The 17556-nt window shown below is 41.3% G+C and overlaps 1 protein-coding gene across 1 annotated transcript in view; it reads right to left on the reverse strand.

Moving 5' to 3' along the window:
* LOC115317253 overlaps positions 1–17313 on the reverse strand; it is a 34785-nt gene extending 17472 nt beyond the window's left edge. The window contains exons 1-8 of the mRNA XM_040223677.1: positions 17207–17313; positions 12887–12968; positions 10061–10144; positions 5184–5234; positions 3941–3996; positions 2818–2896; positions 1850–1978; positions 1016–1093 (exon numbers count right to left, since the gene is read on the reverse strand). Coding sequence (XP_040079611.1) covers positions 1016–1093; positions 1850–1978; positions 2818–2896; positions 3941–3996; positions 5184–5234; positions 10061–10144; positions 12887–12968; positions 17207–17313 — 666 coding nt within the window. The remainder of the gene's footprint in view (positions 1–1015; positions 1094–1849; positions 1979–2817; positions 2897–3940; positions 3997–5183; positions 5235–10060; positions 10145–12886; positions 12969–17206) is intronic.
* Positions 17314–17556: the final 243 nt, after the last annotated feature.

Here is a 17556-nt window from a genome sequence, read left to right on the forward strand (position 1 = left end):
TTCTAATACTAATTTCGAAGGGACGTCGGATGCAGTAATTTGGGCACTTCCCAATCTAAAATGTGTAAACTTGCTGTCTTGTGAGTTCCAAGGAGATAAATGAACTGTTTTAGAATGTTACTAAAAGTAACTATTTCTTGGATGATTGGTTCGAATCATTTGTAAGGTTGCACGTGCACGTCCCTTAAACAAGCACCAGCTTTTCACTTTAAAAATTAGATTGAGTGCACGCTGCTGCAGTGGAAGCCCGTTTGTATTAAAATCTTGATAACTGCCAACGCGTAAAATTGTTGATTACTACAGAAGCTTAAAGATTGCAGCAGTTTCCTCGCTAAAAGCTTCTGTGCTAGTGCGGCGAAATACGGTGCCCTATAGGGCTAAAATAACTTCCCCTAGGCTCTACACGCGACGCATACCTTTCGTTTCGATTCTGATATTCCAACGTTCAAGCAAAGCTAGGAGAAGGCGAAAATTTAATGCGAGAAGGTTTATCAGTCCTAGAACACGCCTGAGAATTCGAGCACCGCTACGGAGATACGACTGGCGCTGTCTCACAGGGGCTAATATCCACAGCGGTCTTGCGCTAAAAGCGTATAAAGTCTCATTCCTTCAGATTTTCACGCCATACGCGCGTCAGAGAGCACGAATAACTCCTAAATCATCGACAAGCAGTGGCAGATCACGACTACCGCGAACCGGACCAACTCGCAAGAACCAGCTCTGGGCACTGCCATTTTACCGGTGACATCGCGGTCTTTCTGAGGTCACGTGACGAGTAGTTACTCTTACGTACAACATTGCGGCAACCGGGGGTGCCACTTTTCATCTTCCGGTTTATCACTCTAAGGCTCTCCTCCTCCTTGCGTAAAACAAATTTGTTTTTTAAATAACTTAAAAACGTTACGCAAAACGTTAATTTCCTAGGCAACTAAAAAGAACATACCTTACTTTTTCAAGAATTGCCGTATACCATCTGTGCGCAGTAGGAAACAAAATACTTAGCTGTCGTACTTACCCTGATAAATGCGACAACATCAGCCGTTTTCACAAAACTCATCTCCAGCCTGCATCCCCATGACACCAATGCTAACGGCTGCAGGAAATTATGGCAACGTATGAATACAAACATATGTTATTCTCAAGTTTACTGTGTAGCATAGTAAAAGGTATCTTTAAAATTCTTTTGTCACTTGTTCTTTAATTAGGAACATTGGCAACTTGTCCGGGCCGGCGAGTTCTTTCAAAACAATGTTCGCAAAATGATGAAAAGCTTCGAGTTTAAAATCAAAATACTAATATTGCTGCACACTACTTGACGGATATATCGCTTCCCAAACGTTGGTCGTATGTCGAGCCGATTTTCTAAGTGGTTATTTTCTTAAATATTAAAGCTCGGCCTCTTGAATCAAAATTTACCCAAACAAAAATAACAAACATATTTCATATCGGAAAAAGCAACATTCTCACAAATAGCGCGCAATCACATTCAATTTCTTTGTTACTCAATTTGTTTTGACCCTCGACTATAGATGATCACCTGGTACGCTTGTTTAGCTTGCAAGAATTGTATTTGTAAAACATACATTCCTGGATAAAAGCTCCTATGCAATTTTTATTTACAGCACAAGCAACTAGGGTTGTGTGAGTAGTGGTTCGATTCGAATAGCGCTGCGTCATTCATACCTTTGACAATGCATGGGAAAGCCAGGACGGCTGGTTCTTTCAACAGTGCAGAAGCTAGGAATGACTCCGCGCTATTCGATTCGAACCACTATTCGCACACCCCTACAAGCTACCACTTGTACGCGACTCACTCTCTCAGGCACTTTGACAAGATAATAATACCCACCCGCTTAGGTGTTAAGCCGAGGTATGGTGTAATTATGTGCTTCCGAATGCAATTCTTCAGCAACGTTCGCAACTTTTGTACGTGTCCCCATCGAGCGCAAGGGTGGTACAACATGACCACTCCGCCGTGCTGAAGGGAAAAACACACAAAAAGTATTAGTTGTCATGTTTTATCTCGGTTTCACAGTATGCAATATCTGCCTTAGTGACAACACATGCTCTTACAAAAGTAATCAATTGTTAAATTATTTCAACTAGAGAACGGAGATTTAGTATGGGAACTTTGGTCTCATTAATCGGGGCACAACTAAATCCGCTTAACAATTGTATGATCTCAGAAAAACAATGCACTCAATACCTTATGTGCAGTATAACTCTACCGTTCAGCCTGTACGAGTAAGTTAAATTCAGATAAAATACAACTAAGACCACTTAACACAAAAGAGAAATTAACCGATAGAGGTTCCGACCCGGGAACAACATAAATTAACTTGGTTGAACCAAACGAGACGAATTACAAAAAAATACCGGAGAGATAAAAGTAACAGTGTCAGAATTACTAAAAACATAATGAAGTCGCCCTGTCTATAATATTACACAATTACGTAGCCTTCATCTTTAGTCGATATTTATTAGCACGAGCTAAGTAAACCAGCGGTCTTGACAAAAATGATAGAAAGCAAGTAATTTAAACTCCAACTTGTTTAAACACATAATATCTAACACACACGCGAACCTCCTATCCTAGAAGAAGTTCCTATCGTTGGACAACTTAATACCTACACATATCCTCGCTCATATGAAACATGATCAAAAACAAAATTACACAGTGATTACATTTATGTAATCAATTTAAAGATTTTGGATAAAAAAAACCTTGAAAATACTACGACTAGCTGATAACTACGGCACATTCCAGGGTAGAATATCTAGCCGCCAAAGCACATTGATTTTTTCGTGAAGTCATACCTCAATACTGTGAAGCCAGCGTTGTGGAGGTACGTAATTATATTCGCCGTACCTCGGCCATAATGGCCGGTGCCCCTCACTGTAAACAAATTAGCAAAAATTACAACTGAGTAAGAAACGCTCTGTAAGCGGAAATGTACTTAAAGAAATTATTTCTGACCTCTGTTCTCTATGTGAGCGGGCGTGTGTCCGTGTTTGTGTGCATACCAAGCACACACACGGCTCCACAAATGTGCGTGCGAGCGCATGATCCTATACCTTTTGCCGTCTAGGTGAATACTTTCCCGTGTACGTTTGCTCTCCAAGTTTCGTCTTTACTTTAATTCTATATTATGTAATATACAAGGTTGCACAATGATGAAGCAGTATATTCTAAAAGGACCACTTCGAAATAAAAACAAAAATATTGTTTGCCTTTTCTTTTAATAATGAGATTGAGTTTTAGACAACACATTAATTAGGGCCACTTAAAACGTTTTACTTGAAGTGTTGTTTATAACTACCCGCCAAACTTAAAGCTTCAAGACAGATTTCAAAGCTGAGCGAAATATCATTAGAACCCTTCTTTAAAATCCGAAGACCATGTCCATGCCTCTTTTATCTATACTCCGTGTTACTAGTCGTGTGTCGTACAGGCGAAGGCAACGCCAGAGGAGGGTAGAAAGGGCAAGCACTAAGAAGGCTTGGGAGGAGGAGAGAACCCTCGTCTCCTCCCTTGCGTTCCTAGCGCTCTCCCTTTCTCCCTTTGTCCTCCATTGCCCTCCTCTACGGCCCCGCCTTCCTAGTGCTCACCCTTTCTCTCTTCGCTTGGCACTGAATCCTCCTGCACTGCACACAACTAGTGACAAGGAGTATAAAATGTTCAAGCAAGTCGGACTGGACAGGAACGTTCAAGGTATAACATGCTTTCATGCTTTTCCGCCGTTCCCCATAGTAAAGCATTGGAAATGGCCGGCAAGCAAAAAAGGTACTCCATTCATTCATTCATTTATTCATTGTTCATTCTTTCACTCTTCATTATTTAATTATTCTTCATTTTTTACCGATTTGGAACAGGGTGTCGCTCGCGTCATTGTTCAATCAATCAACATTGCCGTCCCCCTCAAAGAAAAACTGCGCTTACAACGTGGGTATCCTGGAAGGGTACTTAATCCTTGTATCCATGCAATAATGAGGCGGCTGGAACAAGACAAGATCAGATATTAATTTCCCTTCTATATCTAGCAAAACCTTCATCACAATTGATCCATCAAAACGTGACTTTGAACTCAGATGTCTTTAATCGTGCATTTACCCCCCCCCCCCCCCCCCCCCTTTTCCTCGGTTGTTAATGAAAATGTTATATGTGCTGTTTTGTCGGTGGAGCAAAATGTAGCATCCAATTCGGATATCTTAATATAAAATTCGAACCCGCCGTTTTGTATGTCGTAGGATACGTGCTTTTTCCGCCCCTTACCCCACAAATCTGAACAGATAAGCAGTCAAATTGAATTGAATTGAATCACGCCTTAGCAGTGGCAAAGGCGTGATATCATCCATAGGTTATGACGGTAGTGGGAGTGAGAAACGTGACCCTCATTGCAAACCCTCGACACAAGAAGGCGAATTATTTTTTTCTTATTTGCTTTGTAAACTTGTCGGCCGACGTAAAACGGTTGGCAGGTCGCGGCAAAATAGTCTCGAACAATCTGTTGCAAGTCCGTGAACAATCAATCTGACGGCGGATATTCTGTTTCGTGGGAAATTTTTCGGTGAGCGAAATCTCCGCCCTCTAAGAATGACCGATGCGCAGCATCTGCTTTATTCACTGAAAGAATGAGAACGGCGCGGCGTATCTTTCTGACGCCCAACCTCCAGCACGTGCTCACTGCCTTCCGCCGTGCATTGGTCGCGTGTGCATGCTCTATAGTCTCGAGATGACGAAGTGTTATTGAAGGCAGAATGCCGGTGTCGGAGGCGGGACAGCTGAAAGACCTACCTGCTGTTCTCATCTGCCAGTGACTAAACAAGCACCTCCGACCAGTGCGCGTGACAGCGATGAAAATTAGCTGCACGAGCTAGCGAAAGAACACCTGAAAGCTTGTTGTCGCCGCGAGCTAGAAAAAGTGCCCAACGAAGGCAGCTCTGAGGCTGGCACCACACATTCTCTTATGCCGTGAAGAGGGGCGTTAACTGGGGTCTTTCTATGTCTGTACAGTTCACGCATTAAAATGAAAGCAGACCCCATCCTGGTTTGCATGAACGTGCAGGATACATTTGGATTACCTGTGCTAAATTTAGAAATTATTATACAGTATACTTCATGACATCTCGCAGCAACTTTTTTCCTAAGAAATAATAACTAAAAAAAAAACAAAAAAACTCACGTGGTAATGGGGTGGTATAATGTCGAAAGTTAATCTTGGTGAAGCCAGACCCTAGAATATCATTGATTCAGTCAGTGAAATAAGGTAAGTTTATATAAATCATTAGATCGTAACAAACATATTTGTTGCATAATGAGCAGCTGAGGTAAGTGAGTAACACTGGTCAAACGTATTTGCTCACTGATATTGATTATAAATTTTAAAAAATGAAAGCCCGTGAACAAGCTAATGAAACTAAATGTTATTCATTCGTGGTATATGCTTGTTATGATAATAGCACCACGCTAGAGGTACATCCATTATCATTATTTATATTGGAATGCATGTGCAATGCACTAGTTCCATGCAGCACAAAGTTAGCCCATTGACTAATGGCTGGCAATGGTCCTTTGCCCAGTGGCCAGACGGTGATCAGCCATTAGCCAATAACTGGCCATTTTCTGGCCATTGGACAGTGGCCACTGGCCATCATCCGTCGGCCAAGCATTGGCAGATGAATGGCCACTCTTTGGCCATTGACCAAAAAACCATTGCCAGCCATTGGCTAATGCTTGGCCAAAATTCGTGCTGCTTGGGACGTGATCATGATTATTATCGTGCTACTTTTTATTTCAATACATTAGGATCTATTGTCACGAATGACAAGTGATCAGGCGGCGAATAACTGAGTAAACGGACCGTTTAGTGGGGCAAACTTGTGCCCAAAACAAAAAGGAAGCAGAAGACAACAGCAGAGCGTCGCGGGCGTCAAAGTCGGCAAAACAGCAGGTTCGAGCACTGGAGCAAGACTGACTTCGGCTTGCCACGCGGAGCGCCTTTTGTAGCCGCGTGGGTTTTCGGGGCCTAGAACGTTCGGCGGGTAGAAAATTCGGGCTTCGAACAAGCAAGAGGATACTCGAATTTGCCAGAACACTTAATTCCAAGAATAAATAAAAGACGCGTCACTCCCAGGAATCGAACCCAGGCTCTTCGCGTGGGAGGCAAGCACGATAACAGTTAAGCCACGGGCGCACTGCCTTCTTTGCCAGCTGCGCGCGCAGCACTATGGCATGGTTGAAACTTGTTTAATTTGAAATTTGGTCCAACCATTTCAAATCAATCGCGTCACTTTATTTCTTGTGATCATCGTAACATATACACCTTTCCAAACAATCACTCGGCTCCGGCGGTAAGAGGACCTTTTTCAAAGACACTCACTGTGTTTTAGGCTGCTCTCGTACAGGTATCCCTGCTAAACCTAACCGGATAACGAAATAACTTATAATCCCTTACATTTATCAATAATTTTGTAAAGGAACAATTACGTATTTGAAAAGGGAGGTGTAAAGTAATTGCATTACGTTCTTACGCAAATGAAGTCTTGCGATTTATTACATCTTAATTTTCATTAAGGAAAAAAAAACTGGAATTTTGAATATTGACAAAAAAAATCTTTTTTTTGTTGTTGTTTTTGTGAAGGCAAGCTTTGCCGAAATTGCACTGTCACCTGCACACAAAAGACGCAAGGACTGGCATTCTTCAGATAATCAGAGTTTTTTTTTCACGTCTCTTTAAACCTCTACTCTTTTTCTTTTTTTTCTCTTTTTTTGTGGCTCGGTTGTTTGCAAATTGTAACTCGTCAGTTCGGTCGCCCAAAATGAAGATAGAAGCACTCTGATACAAAGCACCGCGGATACTCGGTGCAAAACAACAACAACAAGAAATAGCAAGCTCCCGAGTCCAACGTTTTTTTGTTTTTGTTTTTTTATTTTAACGATAAAAAAAAAATAGGGTCAATCTTCACACGAGTTGCTGTAGCGAATCTGAGCGCGCATTTTTTCGTTTTGTCCTTTCACTCTTTCTTTGCTTCCTTTTGTCCAAGATAAAGAAAGACGACTTCATTGTATCAACTTCAGGGACAAAGATATTCTCCACTGGAGACAAAAAAGAAGTTTTAGGGAGCCGTATCTAGGTCACAGCGTCTCGATGGGCTAGTCAAATCTAGCTGACGTTTTGGGTGTCGAACGGGTAGAACAGGCTTTGCGAACGCGTTGTATTCTAACCACGCAATCGCGCGTCCAGGTGGCAGCACCTCTTTGAATTGTAACTGTAACTAATTGTAACTGTAATTATTTACAAATTAGCCATTGATAATTGTAAATGTTATTTCTTCCTCTTTTTTTTTTTTCCTAAACTGTACATGTCTGGGCGTAGCCTGTGTAGGCATTATTTCAGTCACTGCTGCTAGTTAAATGCTCGCAATTTCGCGTTGTTTTTGCGTTTAATGGCGTATATACTTTCCCAACGCCTCAGAGAAAGCACTGTATTACATTCGAAATTAAAAAAAAAAATCAGGCTTAAGCCATGTTTGTTTAGTACGTGCGTGACAGACCGAACGAGATTAGAAAGTTAATTTTATTTAATTCTACAAGTCCCCGCCCGCTCAGTCGTATCTATCGACAAAACGCTTAGCTGTCGAAATTAATTTACAACAGGAAAGAGCCGAACAGCATGCATGTACATTCCCCGCGCATATATAACGTGATTATCGATGTGTACAGCAAGATTCAGACATAAAAGTCAGCAAGTGTCAACACTTAGACTTTATACTGTACTATGTAAGTAACTTACTTTTTTTTTAATACCGCGGTGCCGCGTTATCCTAAAAGGGTTTATTCTAGAAATATATCACAACAACACTTAAAAATCCACTCAAAAGTGTCGACGTCAGTCACTTTACGGTGATCAAACATACGCCAAAAGGACGACTTTTTCGGCACGTTTTAGGGAGAGCTTCCTTTTTTCATGGTACCAGCACACAAAAAAAAGCAAAGGAAAGGACGCGACTGGTCTGTTCCCCACCTTAACCAGATAGGCTATTTCGGTGAAGAGTCACTCCCCGGGATTATCTCAGGGAAGAATAGTTGTCATTGTTCACATAATCATGTCGAGGGCCGTTCAACTTATTTCCCTTCCTTCGTTTCCTGTGAACGCGGAGCAGAAACGCTCGGATGACAGGCACTGTGGCTACCGGCCCGACATCTCACACTGCAAGATAACACAAAACGGGTACGCGGAAACTTGCAAGAGCGACTGAGAAACTTGGAATGCAAAACCTTGAAAAGATAGGCGGAGAAACTTGGAATACAAAACCTTCAAAACACAGACGGAAACCTCCAAAACAAGGCGGTCTCAAGAGTCTAAGGAGTGGGTGAAACTTTCTAGAATACCAGAAGTCGCGAGAGTCACACCAGTAGCGTCATTATGGTCAGCAAGATGGCAGCGGCTTAGGAACGTTTTTTGGAAACGCGTATGGTTAACGAAAAAAAAAAGCAATTAAAAATAAGTCACTGTAACATCTGTATAAAAGCGTACCTTTATTTTATATGATAAACTCGGAGAAGCACAGAGCATGTTGACATTAAGTGGGGCACGTGCTGTGTGTGTGTGTGTGATGTCGTGCGGCGTCATAAGGTCAGGTTACTCGTGACGTTACGCCACGTCATGATGTCACGTGATAGTATTACGTCACATGACACCCAAACCTGATACCCGGTCGCATAACGCTACTCAGTTTTGTGATGTCATGACATCACATTTTCGCGTGCGCAGCTAGCCAAGTAGGTAGCGGTCTTGGCTCCCACGCAGATGTCCGGGGTTCGAATCCCGCCACAGCTTGTCGTTTTCATATTTTGTGATAGAAGTAGAAGATTAGAGAATTTTAAAGAATCGTCCAGCTTGCCTAGGTTTAGAATGTATAGTTCGAGAACAATTGAGGAAGAATCTTCTAGGCTTCCAGGAAAGGCAGGGCGAAGCGCCTTAGGGTCTAGCCTTGTCCGTCCGTCCGTCCGCATAAAAAGAAAAAAAATTTGCGCAGTCGACAGAATTCGAACCTGTACGGGGAGACCACCTTAACCACTCGGCCACGACTGCGGGACCAGTAGGGGACTCTGAGATGTGGTAGTAACTCAAGAGCTGGGGTTTCTGTCATGGATGAAACGTTGCGTGTAGCCGCTCAACGTCTATACAGGAAAGGGCGCTGCGGTCAAATGCGTATATAATCGCCTTAAATTTTGCATGCATTGGCTCAACGTTTATAGACGAGAGGGCGCTGCGGTCAAATGCTCAACTGCGTATATAACCACGTTTCATACCACACATTCTCTTTCTGACATCGACCATTGACATAAGCGGTGGAGATGCGTTCCCACGGCTTCTAGCGGATTCAAGCTGATCCGCTAGAAGAACCACTGGCTCTGCACTTCACCGACCATAAAGCAGCAATAATGAAGTCGAAACGCAACTTGGAACTCAGCACTACCTATGAGGAATAAAAAAAATTCAGCACCATCACCACTACCTATGAACAATAAAACCAGTATCATCAGCACCACCAGAGCTTCGCCCCAATAAACATCATTCACCACGTGGAGATGCGGCCATTTTTTTGGGGGGGAGGGGGGGGGGGGGCACATGTTCGCCCCATTAAACGTTTACTTTCCTTCAGTCATTCGTCGCCTCTATAATTGTCATTCGTGACAATAGAACACCCTTACATCGAGGTCGTATAAGCAATATTGGCAGTATGAGTCTATATTGCCCATATGTACATCTGTGTGTCGGTCTAGCGTAACGGTCGAGCCTAACGTGTCGCTTTTTTATGAAACGCAGCCATATAACAAATGTTGCGTTAAATCCTAAATTCTCAATCTATTAATGTTTGCAAATTGGCTTTTGGGGCCGAAGCGGTGTCACTTGGGGCCAAAGCGGTGTCCCAGCTTGTGAAGAGCAGCTGTTCCTATAGCGAGTCTTACAAGAAGACAAGATCTGAGAAGCTCATTATTGTTGGAGCTCTCTGCGTATAAAAAAATCAACAATGAATAGTTATCAAATCTCACCGTAACAGAGGAAAATTTCAACGCATCAAGGTAACCACAACTCAAGTCTAGTTTGCGTGCATCGTAGTCAACATTGAGGCGGTTCTGTAAAGAAACGTAATACGTTTCATTAACGTTTACTATCACAAGCATACAGTTGGTCTAACGACATCGTCAGTAAGAAAGTAGTGTCTATTACATGAAATGTCAATGTAGTTTCAAGTAGGACGAATCAGGAGCTTTCTTTACTTACGAATCTATATTGATATTCATTATATTATTGGAGTTTTACGATGGACGCCATATTTGAGGACGAGGTTTAGAGCGCATATTCGGGACGTGCTGCATTAATAAGCTGCTAAGACCGGCGATCGTGATGGCGCGGAATGCACGTTGTAGAATAACTGTGGAAGCCCGCCGTCGTCACGCGCTCGACAGTCCCGCACACAACTGTGGCCGCCCCATAGCTGCCCACAGCTAATGATACTCCATAAAAAATACACTGCGTTACATGCAGACATAATAATAGCATTACCTGCGGACACACCTCACGCACGTTCGTAGCATGTTTGCTTCTTGCATGTGTATTTTTCGAACATTCCTGACCGTCTTTTGTACGACGTATTAGCTGTGTGACCTGGACTTTAGCTTTAATAGAGCGCGCTGTACGCCTAGATCTGTTCTTCCTTCTGCTAAGAGTAGCCCACCTTAATGCGCGTTCTTTTAGGTCAAAAGGCCGTTCGAAGTTGGTTCTATATATGCGGCTACATGGAGGCAATCAGAGTATTTTAAGGCTGCGAGTTGGGCTAGTTGGTACTTATGCCTGGTCGTAAATACGCCTCAAAACACGGACAGAGAAAGAAGCACACGGGACGAGGCATACATCTCGTTCTGTGTGTTTTTGTTTGTCCGTGTTTTAAGCGTATTTACCACCAAGTATTTTAAGGCGCAGATGTATATATATATTTGTAAATGCAATTATGGCATTTTCTCCCCTAAAATGCGCCAAGATTGTCCCATTGCTTCTACATTTTTTTTATTAATGTGACCGTGTTTAACCCATGACACCAACCAATTATGATTAGTGCAATAGGACTTTCTAGAGTGAATTAATAAACATTCATATCAATATATTTTCACCTGAAGCGCAGAATCATTTCCATTGAATTCGGCATTACTTAAATAAATGCTTAGTTGGTCGGCTTTACCAGGATACTTCGATGTATTACCGTTTGCGATACTAGTAATTTGCGAGACCAGTTATGGTTCATATTATCCGTAGTAAAATGACCTTGAACAATTTAGCAAAAGTGATGCTTTGGAAAACAGTAGCCTACAACGTTGTGATGTTTACCTATAAAGTTCGCCTCTTCAAAATCGTCACAGTCAAGTAATTAAGTTACACAATCAACACGTTTTAATAAATTAATACACTTTTTTATTAAAAAAAATTAATCACACACTTGTATACTCTTTTGTGTCGTTCGCTCTGACTTATGGACTATGCCTTGCTGAGGCATATATTGATTGTGGAATGCTTTTGTGCCAATTTTTTCTTTAACCTTTTTATGACTGTCCTAAGTGCAAGTTTCATATATTTTTTCTTTGTTTGTTAGTAACGTTATTTCACTGCCAAGAATTCGTTTTGCATACCCAACACATTTTTTTTTTGTTGCAACAAAAATAGTTTTTTTAATGCTTTTTCCAAACTATTTGCTTGTCGTTTCATTTACAGCCTATCGAGGAGATAACTGGGTTGTCTTTTCAAGACGTGCCTCTTTTGATATTTTTGAAGTTCTAATTTTTGCCTACTATTTATACCCTTAGTAACTTATCTTAGTGTGTAAGATAATACACATACACACTAATTTCGTAAAATTTAGCATTCATTCACGATTCCTGTAGCAAGGTTCAACACTGTAATTCTTTGTTGACTACGTTTACAGGGGACCGTTTATATACGTAGAAGGGGGCATTTATTTAATAACGACGTAAGTTCTACGTGGCAATAAAAGCTTTGGAAAATATTGTTTTAGGTGTTATAAATTACCTTCAGTAGAAAATAATCACTGTGTTTAAGCAAAATAATAGAATCAGATGGATAACAGTATTATTCCCACACTCCAGTGGGACCATGGTAATTCTGTTTAAGAGTGAAATTTTTTAGGAAGCACGTACCTTCCTTAATAAATAGAGTGTTCAAAAATTCTCCTTACTCCAGTCGTTTTGAAAAGTAAATCTGTTTGGCGTACTGTATCTTACGGAGATTTATATATCGTCGGTTCTGTTGTGACTGCGGTGCGAGAAACAATGACAATCACACTTGCGATTTGCACGAAGAACAGCAGCGTGCAGTGATTTGTTATTTGTAGTTTTAGAGTGTGTCTGGTACCGTGCCAATATTTCGTACACAATATGGAGAAAAAGTTTTGTCAGGAAAACGTGTGCTTAAATAGATACAAATATTGACGGAATGCAGCACAAATGTAAGCCATAAAGAAGGGGCATGATGTCCTATCGAGTCCATGACTGATTGCAACATTAAGCGCGCACGTTAGCTGAGTCTATTGGATAGACAAGTGACAGTGGGTGATGGGGAAATTCACTCGCAAATCAACCAATGATTCGCATTTGCAATAATCCAAGACATACCTGGAGTTGGAAACGTTTGTGCGAGATGGGTACGAAAACGTTTCTGTTAGCAAGTTTTGAATCACCCTCTCGTATATTAGGCTGACAATTCCAAAATTCTAGACTATTGCGTAACATAATATACGAAGATGGCGAGTAATGTTAGTTGACATTAAAGCGTATTTGCCCTGATTATGGTGTCTAAACAAGACATACCTTGCCGTCGTCACAGTTTGGATTAATGTATCCCATCATAGGTCGTCCGTTTTTGTCCATCGGCCTATACTCAACCCGCTTGCTGATCCATGGAAGAAAACAATAAACTCTTATTCACTAATTCTAAAAAGCTCTCTCTACAAATACATTGAATTTATCTTCCTGCAATTGTTGTTGTCGTGCTTAAAATCTGCAGGGGTTGTGGTCATTTGCAATTCGGTCGGTTATCACTCATATAACCCTACCGTCTTCTGCAGATTACCATTCAAAAAGTTTACTTTTATTTTCTGTATGATAAACACAAAAAAAAAAATCTAGGAAGAAGCATAAAACACTATTCTCCATGCGACTCATTACTATTGTTGACAGAACCAGAGAGTTTAATAATTACACTAAACTTTATGAATTCAGGTACAGTTAATATTCATGGGTACTTCTGTACCCATTACCAAAACTATGATTAGCGCGACTTTCTAGAATCAGTGAACCTATTTTAAATTATGAACTAGAATATAAACTCCTGAAAAAAGAAACAAATGCTACACGTGGCAATGAGTAAAAAATTATACCAACAAAAACGTGCAATATAATATCGGATGTTTAAATTACTGGGCATATATACCTCAATGGTTGTTACTCGAATTGTGGACAATTTTACTGAGGACCATTTGAAACTAAAACTTCTAGACCCAAGTCAGTGTGAGCCGAGGCCGCGAGTCGAGAAGAATAATAACTGGGCTGTGTGGATATTTATGCAGCGTGTAGTTGGTCAGCCTTTCAAAGTTGCGACGAGCCACTCGCTGTAGATGAGCAATTTAGCCAGTACAGTAGAACTGCTAGCCTGGAGTCTTTAACGTGCATCACGCAGTAGTTATACACGACCGCACGCCGTTCGAGTCGAGACAGCAGTATTTAAAAAGCCGAGGACGTTTTTTTGAATGGATAATGTCAAACATTAGGGTAGAACGATATAATTATTATAATTTACGTTAGAGGTTCAACTGGCGCTAGTGCGCTGTTGCGAATTGAAGCGGTCAACAACCAGTCGAAAGTTGACTTCCCGTAATGCATATCTATGGGCAAAAGTGAGTGCATTTTCTCACTGCGCTTGATTTTAAGAGCAACGTTCACAAATAATTCCTGCGTACTAGGCAGTTTGCGGTGGATTTCTCAGTCATACAGACGAAATAAATTGGTCAGTAACGACGTTTTATTTTTTTTAAATCAGGGCATTAAACACAGAGTTACAACAGCTTCATACATGCATTTATGTTCACTGTCGGACACTGTTTGCGCAAACACGGCGTCGGTGCTTTCCAGCAAGGTGGATCTACGTGCCAAACGAACCAAGGACATCCGGAAAAGCAGAAAGACGGCATGAACTACGCAGCAACACTGGATCAGTAGCTCCATGTTCATGTAGACGATCAAAATAAACTGAAGGCCACGTAACATAGTCCGATTTGCAATAAATAATTACTGTTTTATTCTTTTTACTCGTGAATATGTGCAATCACCCGCACTCTCGAAATTTTTGAAAATTGGGAGACGCCACAGATCAAGTGCCCGATGTAAGCTGCCCGGCATAGGAAATAATAAAAAGGAAACACCTATCATAACCCATGTACTTTATACTTTGTTTTGAATGTTTTAGAGCACAGACCATAGGCGCCCATTTCCGGGTTGAGCGGTGTTGGCGTCGGCGTGGGCGTCGGCGTAACCGCGCGTTGCATTATGGGACGTTCTCCCGCTCAAGTTAGCGAGGACAATTTTCCGGTAAATTGAGCGGGGAAATTTTTATGCTAAGTTTAGAGGGGCAGTTTTTCCGCTAAATTTAGCAGGGAAATTTTTCTGCTAAATGTACAGGGAAAATGTTTCTACTATATTTAGCGGGAAATTTTCCCGCTAATTTTATTGGAAATATTTCCCCGCTGACTTCAGCGGGTTAAGTTTCCGCGCTAAATTTGAGAGGAAAGTTTTCGCTAAACTTAGTGGGAAATTTAGCGCAAATTTTTCGCTAAATGGAGAGCCGGAGAGGAGGAGGGGCGTACCCTCCCTTCCCTACCCTGCCTTTTCCTCCTCAAGAGTTGCGCTCGAATTCGGCATTGCAGAGAATTGTAAACGTCTTTCATTCTTTAACCGCTCTAAAATGCACGACGGGGCCATTTTCATACAGTGACGGGACGGGCAAATTAGCAATATATAAGTGTCACCTGAATGCTGGCGAACCTTGAACACACTCTACCTTCCTTTCGATTGTTAGTTTGCTTAGCATCGTAGCTCCTTTCTACCCACTTGCTATGTAACAGGGGCTTGGGCCTTAAATATTGCTGAGTTTAGCATCGTTCGTTGCCGAAGACAAATACTGTAATTAAACCAATTACACTTTTCAAATGATAATAAAGGTACATACCATCGGGTGCGGTTCTAGATAAAAGAAAGTGATTAATGTTATTTTCCGGCGAAGAGACAAAATTCACGTGCGTTTTCCCACAGGAATGAACAGGAGCACCGCAAAAGTAGACTGGTTTCTGTGTGCTTCAATTTGCATCCCGGAAGTCGCATAGTCTCTAGCGTCAGTTTAACCTCTAGCGAGCGTTATAATACCTCTATGGGTAGAACGAACAAAGATCACTCGCACGTGTGCATCTCAGAAGGGTACCATATACAGTTAGTCGTGTTAGTAGCCTACAGATGCACTGAAGAAGCGAAGTCCTTTTCAGAAAGGTCAACTGCCACTTTGAGACATGAGGGAAACTCATTTGGAGACAAATGCCTAAAAGTGCAGAAAAGGTGGTGTGTATTGAACATGATAGTGAACCAGGAGACATGGGAGGAAAATAATATATTCAGTATAATTATCCTCCTTTCTTTTCGTCTCTCATGCCCTTTTGCTCCCAACCACTATAAAGGTTTACCCTCACTCTCGTTTTTATGTGTTTTAGGGGCGAAGCTCCCTAACGTCTGGCTTTGTCCATCCGTCCGGCGTCCATGCTCACATCGATTGTATTGCCTCCGGAATCGGCCCACTTAAAAAAAAAAAAAAAAAAAAAAAAAAAAAAAAAAAAAAAAAACCTACGTTCGGACAAGGGTTCCAACTCAGGACCGCTTGCTTACGAGGCAGACGTCTTAACCACTACGCTACACTTTAATTTTTTTTTTATTGCGTGGTAGTTACAGCAACATTCATGTCATTCTTATAACAGCGCTGTACAGCTCTTTTGCACAGCGTATTAAAAATCACGCATTTCGAGGAGTGATTTTAAAATACTAGTCCACTCCGGTTCAGGTTCACAGTTCAAATACACACTCTGTACTTGTTTTACAAGGTTGAAGAAATATAACGTTGCATGCAGTCGCTCAACGTCTATACTGGAGAGCGCGCTGCGTTCAAATGCGTATATAATCGCGTTAAACGTTGCATGCAATGACTCAACATTTATGCACGAGAGGGCGATGCGGTCAAATGCTCAACTGCGTATATAACCACGATCCATACCACACATTGTCTTTCTGACATGGACCGTTGACAGGCGGTGGAGATGCGTTCCCACGGCTTCTAGAGGATCCAACCTGATCCACTAGAAGAACCACTGGCTCTGCATTTCACCGACCATAAAGCAGTAATAATAAAGTCGAAACGCAACTCGGAACTCAGCACTACCTATGAGCAATAAAAAAAAATCAGCACCATCAGCACTACCTATGAAAAATAAAATCATTATCATCAGCACCACCAGGGCTTCACCCCAATCAACATCATTCATCACGTAAAGATGCGGCCTCTTTTTTTTTCGTCTGGGATTTGACGACACGCATATTTTCTTCCGATTTGTCTGACATGATGATTGTGCTCACGGTAAATCTTGCTGAAACGTGGAATTTAATTTCGCCAACAGCACGTGCAAAAATATATTCAGTTGTTTCGCCCATTTTCCATTGCCTGGCATTTATACGAAACAGAATATTCAATAGTTGTATTTATTTTTTGAATAACTATGAACGCCAATTTTGTTAAACATGCGCTTAAAGGTAGCCTTGGGAATGCTAGGAGTTTTTTTTTTTAAATTAAAGTGTCGATATGTTAATGTCAATATATTTACGTGCGATATTGCAATTGAATATTTTTACATTTACGAAAAACCCTGACACCGCGCGAATGTACTAAGGAGAAGACATTTTTATTTACAATGTGACCAGGGTATTAACCGTTATATACTTAATGACACGAATATTAGAGCAAATTTTTTAGGTCAAATTTCCTTATTAATCTGTCTTCTTTTATGGAGTAATAACTAGGAGATCATAGTGAGTACATACGCTTTGGGGTCCACGGGTTCTGTAATTTCTTTGCTGAAGGTAGCGGGCCAGATGCAACATTGGTAGTAGAAGAATAATGCTGCAAAAGCAAACCGAGCAGTGCCCATCGAATCTGAAAAAAAAAAATCATTTTAATTGCGATACGTTGTGAGCTTTTTAGACAAGTCGTCTTCTATTTTCGTAGTGTTGCAAAACATTTATTTCGCAAATTGCTCCAAGTTAATAAATGCATTCCTTATCGTGTAGCACTGTAGCTATTATAAACCAACTTAAGCGGCATCTATCGCTAGAGGCAGTAAGCAATAGGTGCTGCAGATGATGTCGAACGAATGACAAGATGTGTTGTTTAC

The sequence above is a fragment of the Ixodes scapularis genome, unplaced genomic scaffold (assembly GCF_016920785.2).
Source record: "Ixodes scapularis isolate PalLabHiFi unplaced genomic scaffold, ASM1692078v2 PGA_scaffold1__304_contigs__length_218370807, whole genome shotgun sequence".
In the NCBI taxonomy this organism is placed as follows: Eukaryota; Metazoa; Arthropoda; class Arachnida; order Ixodida; family Ixodidae; genus Ixodes; species Ixodes scapularis.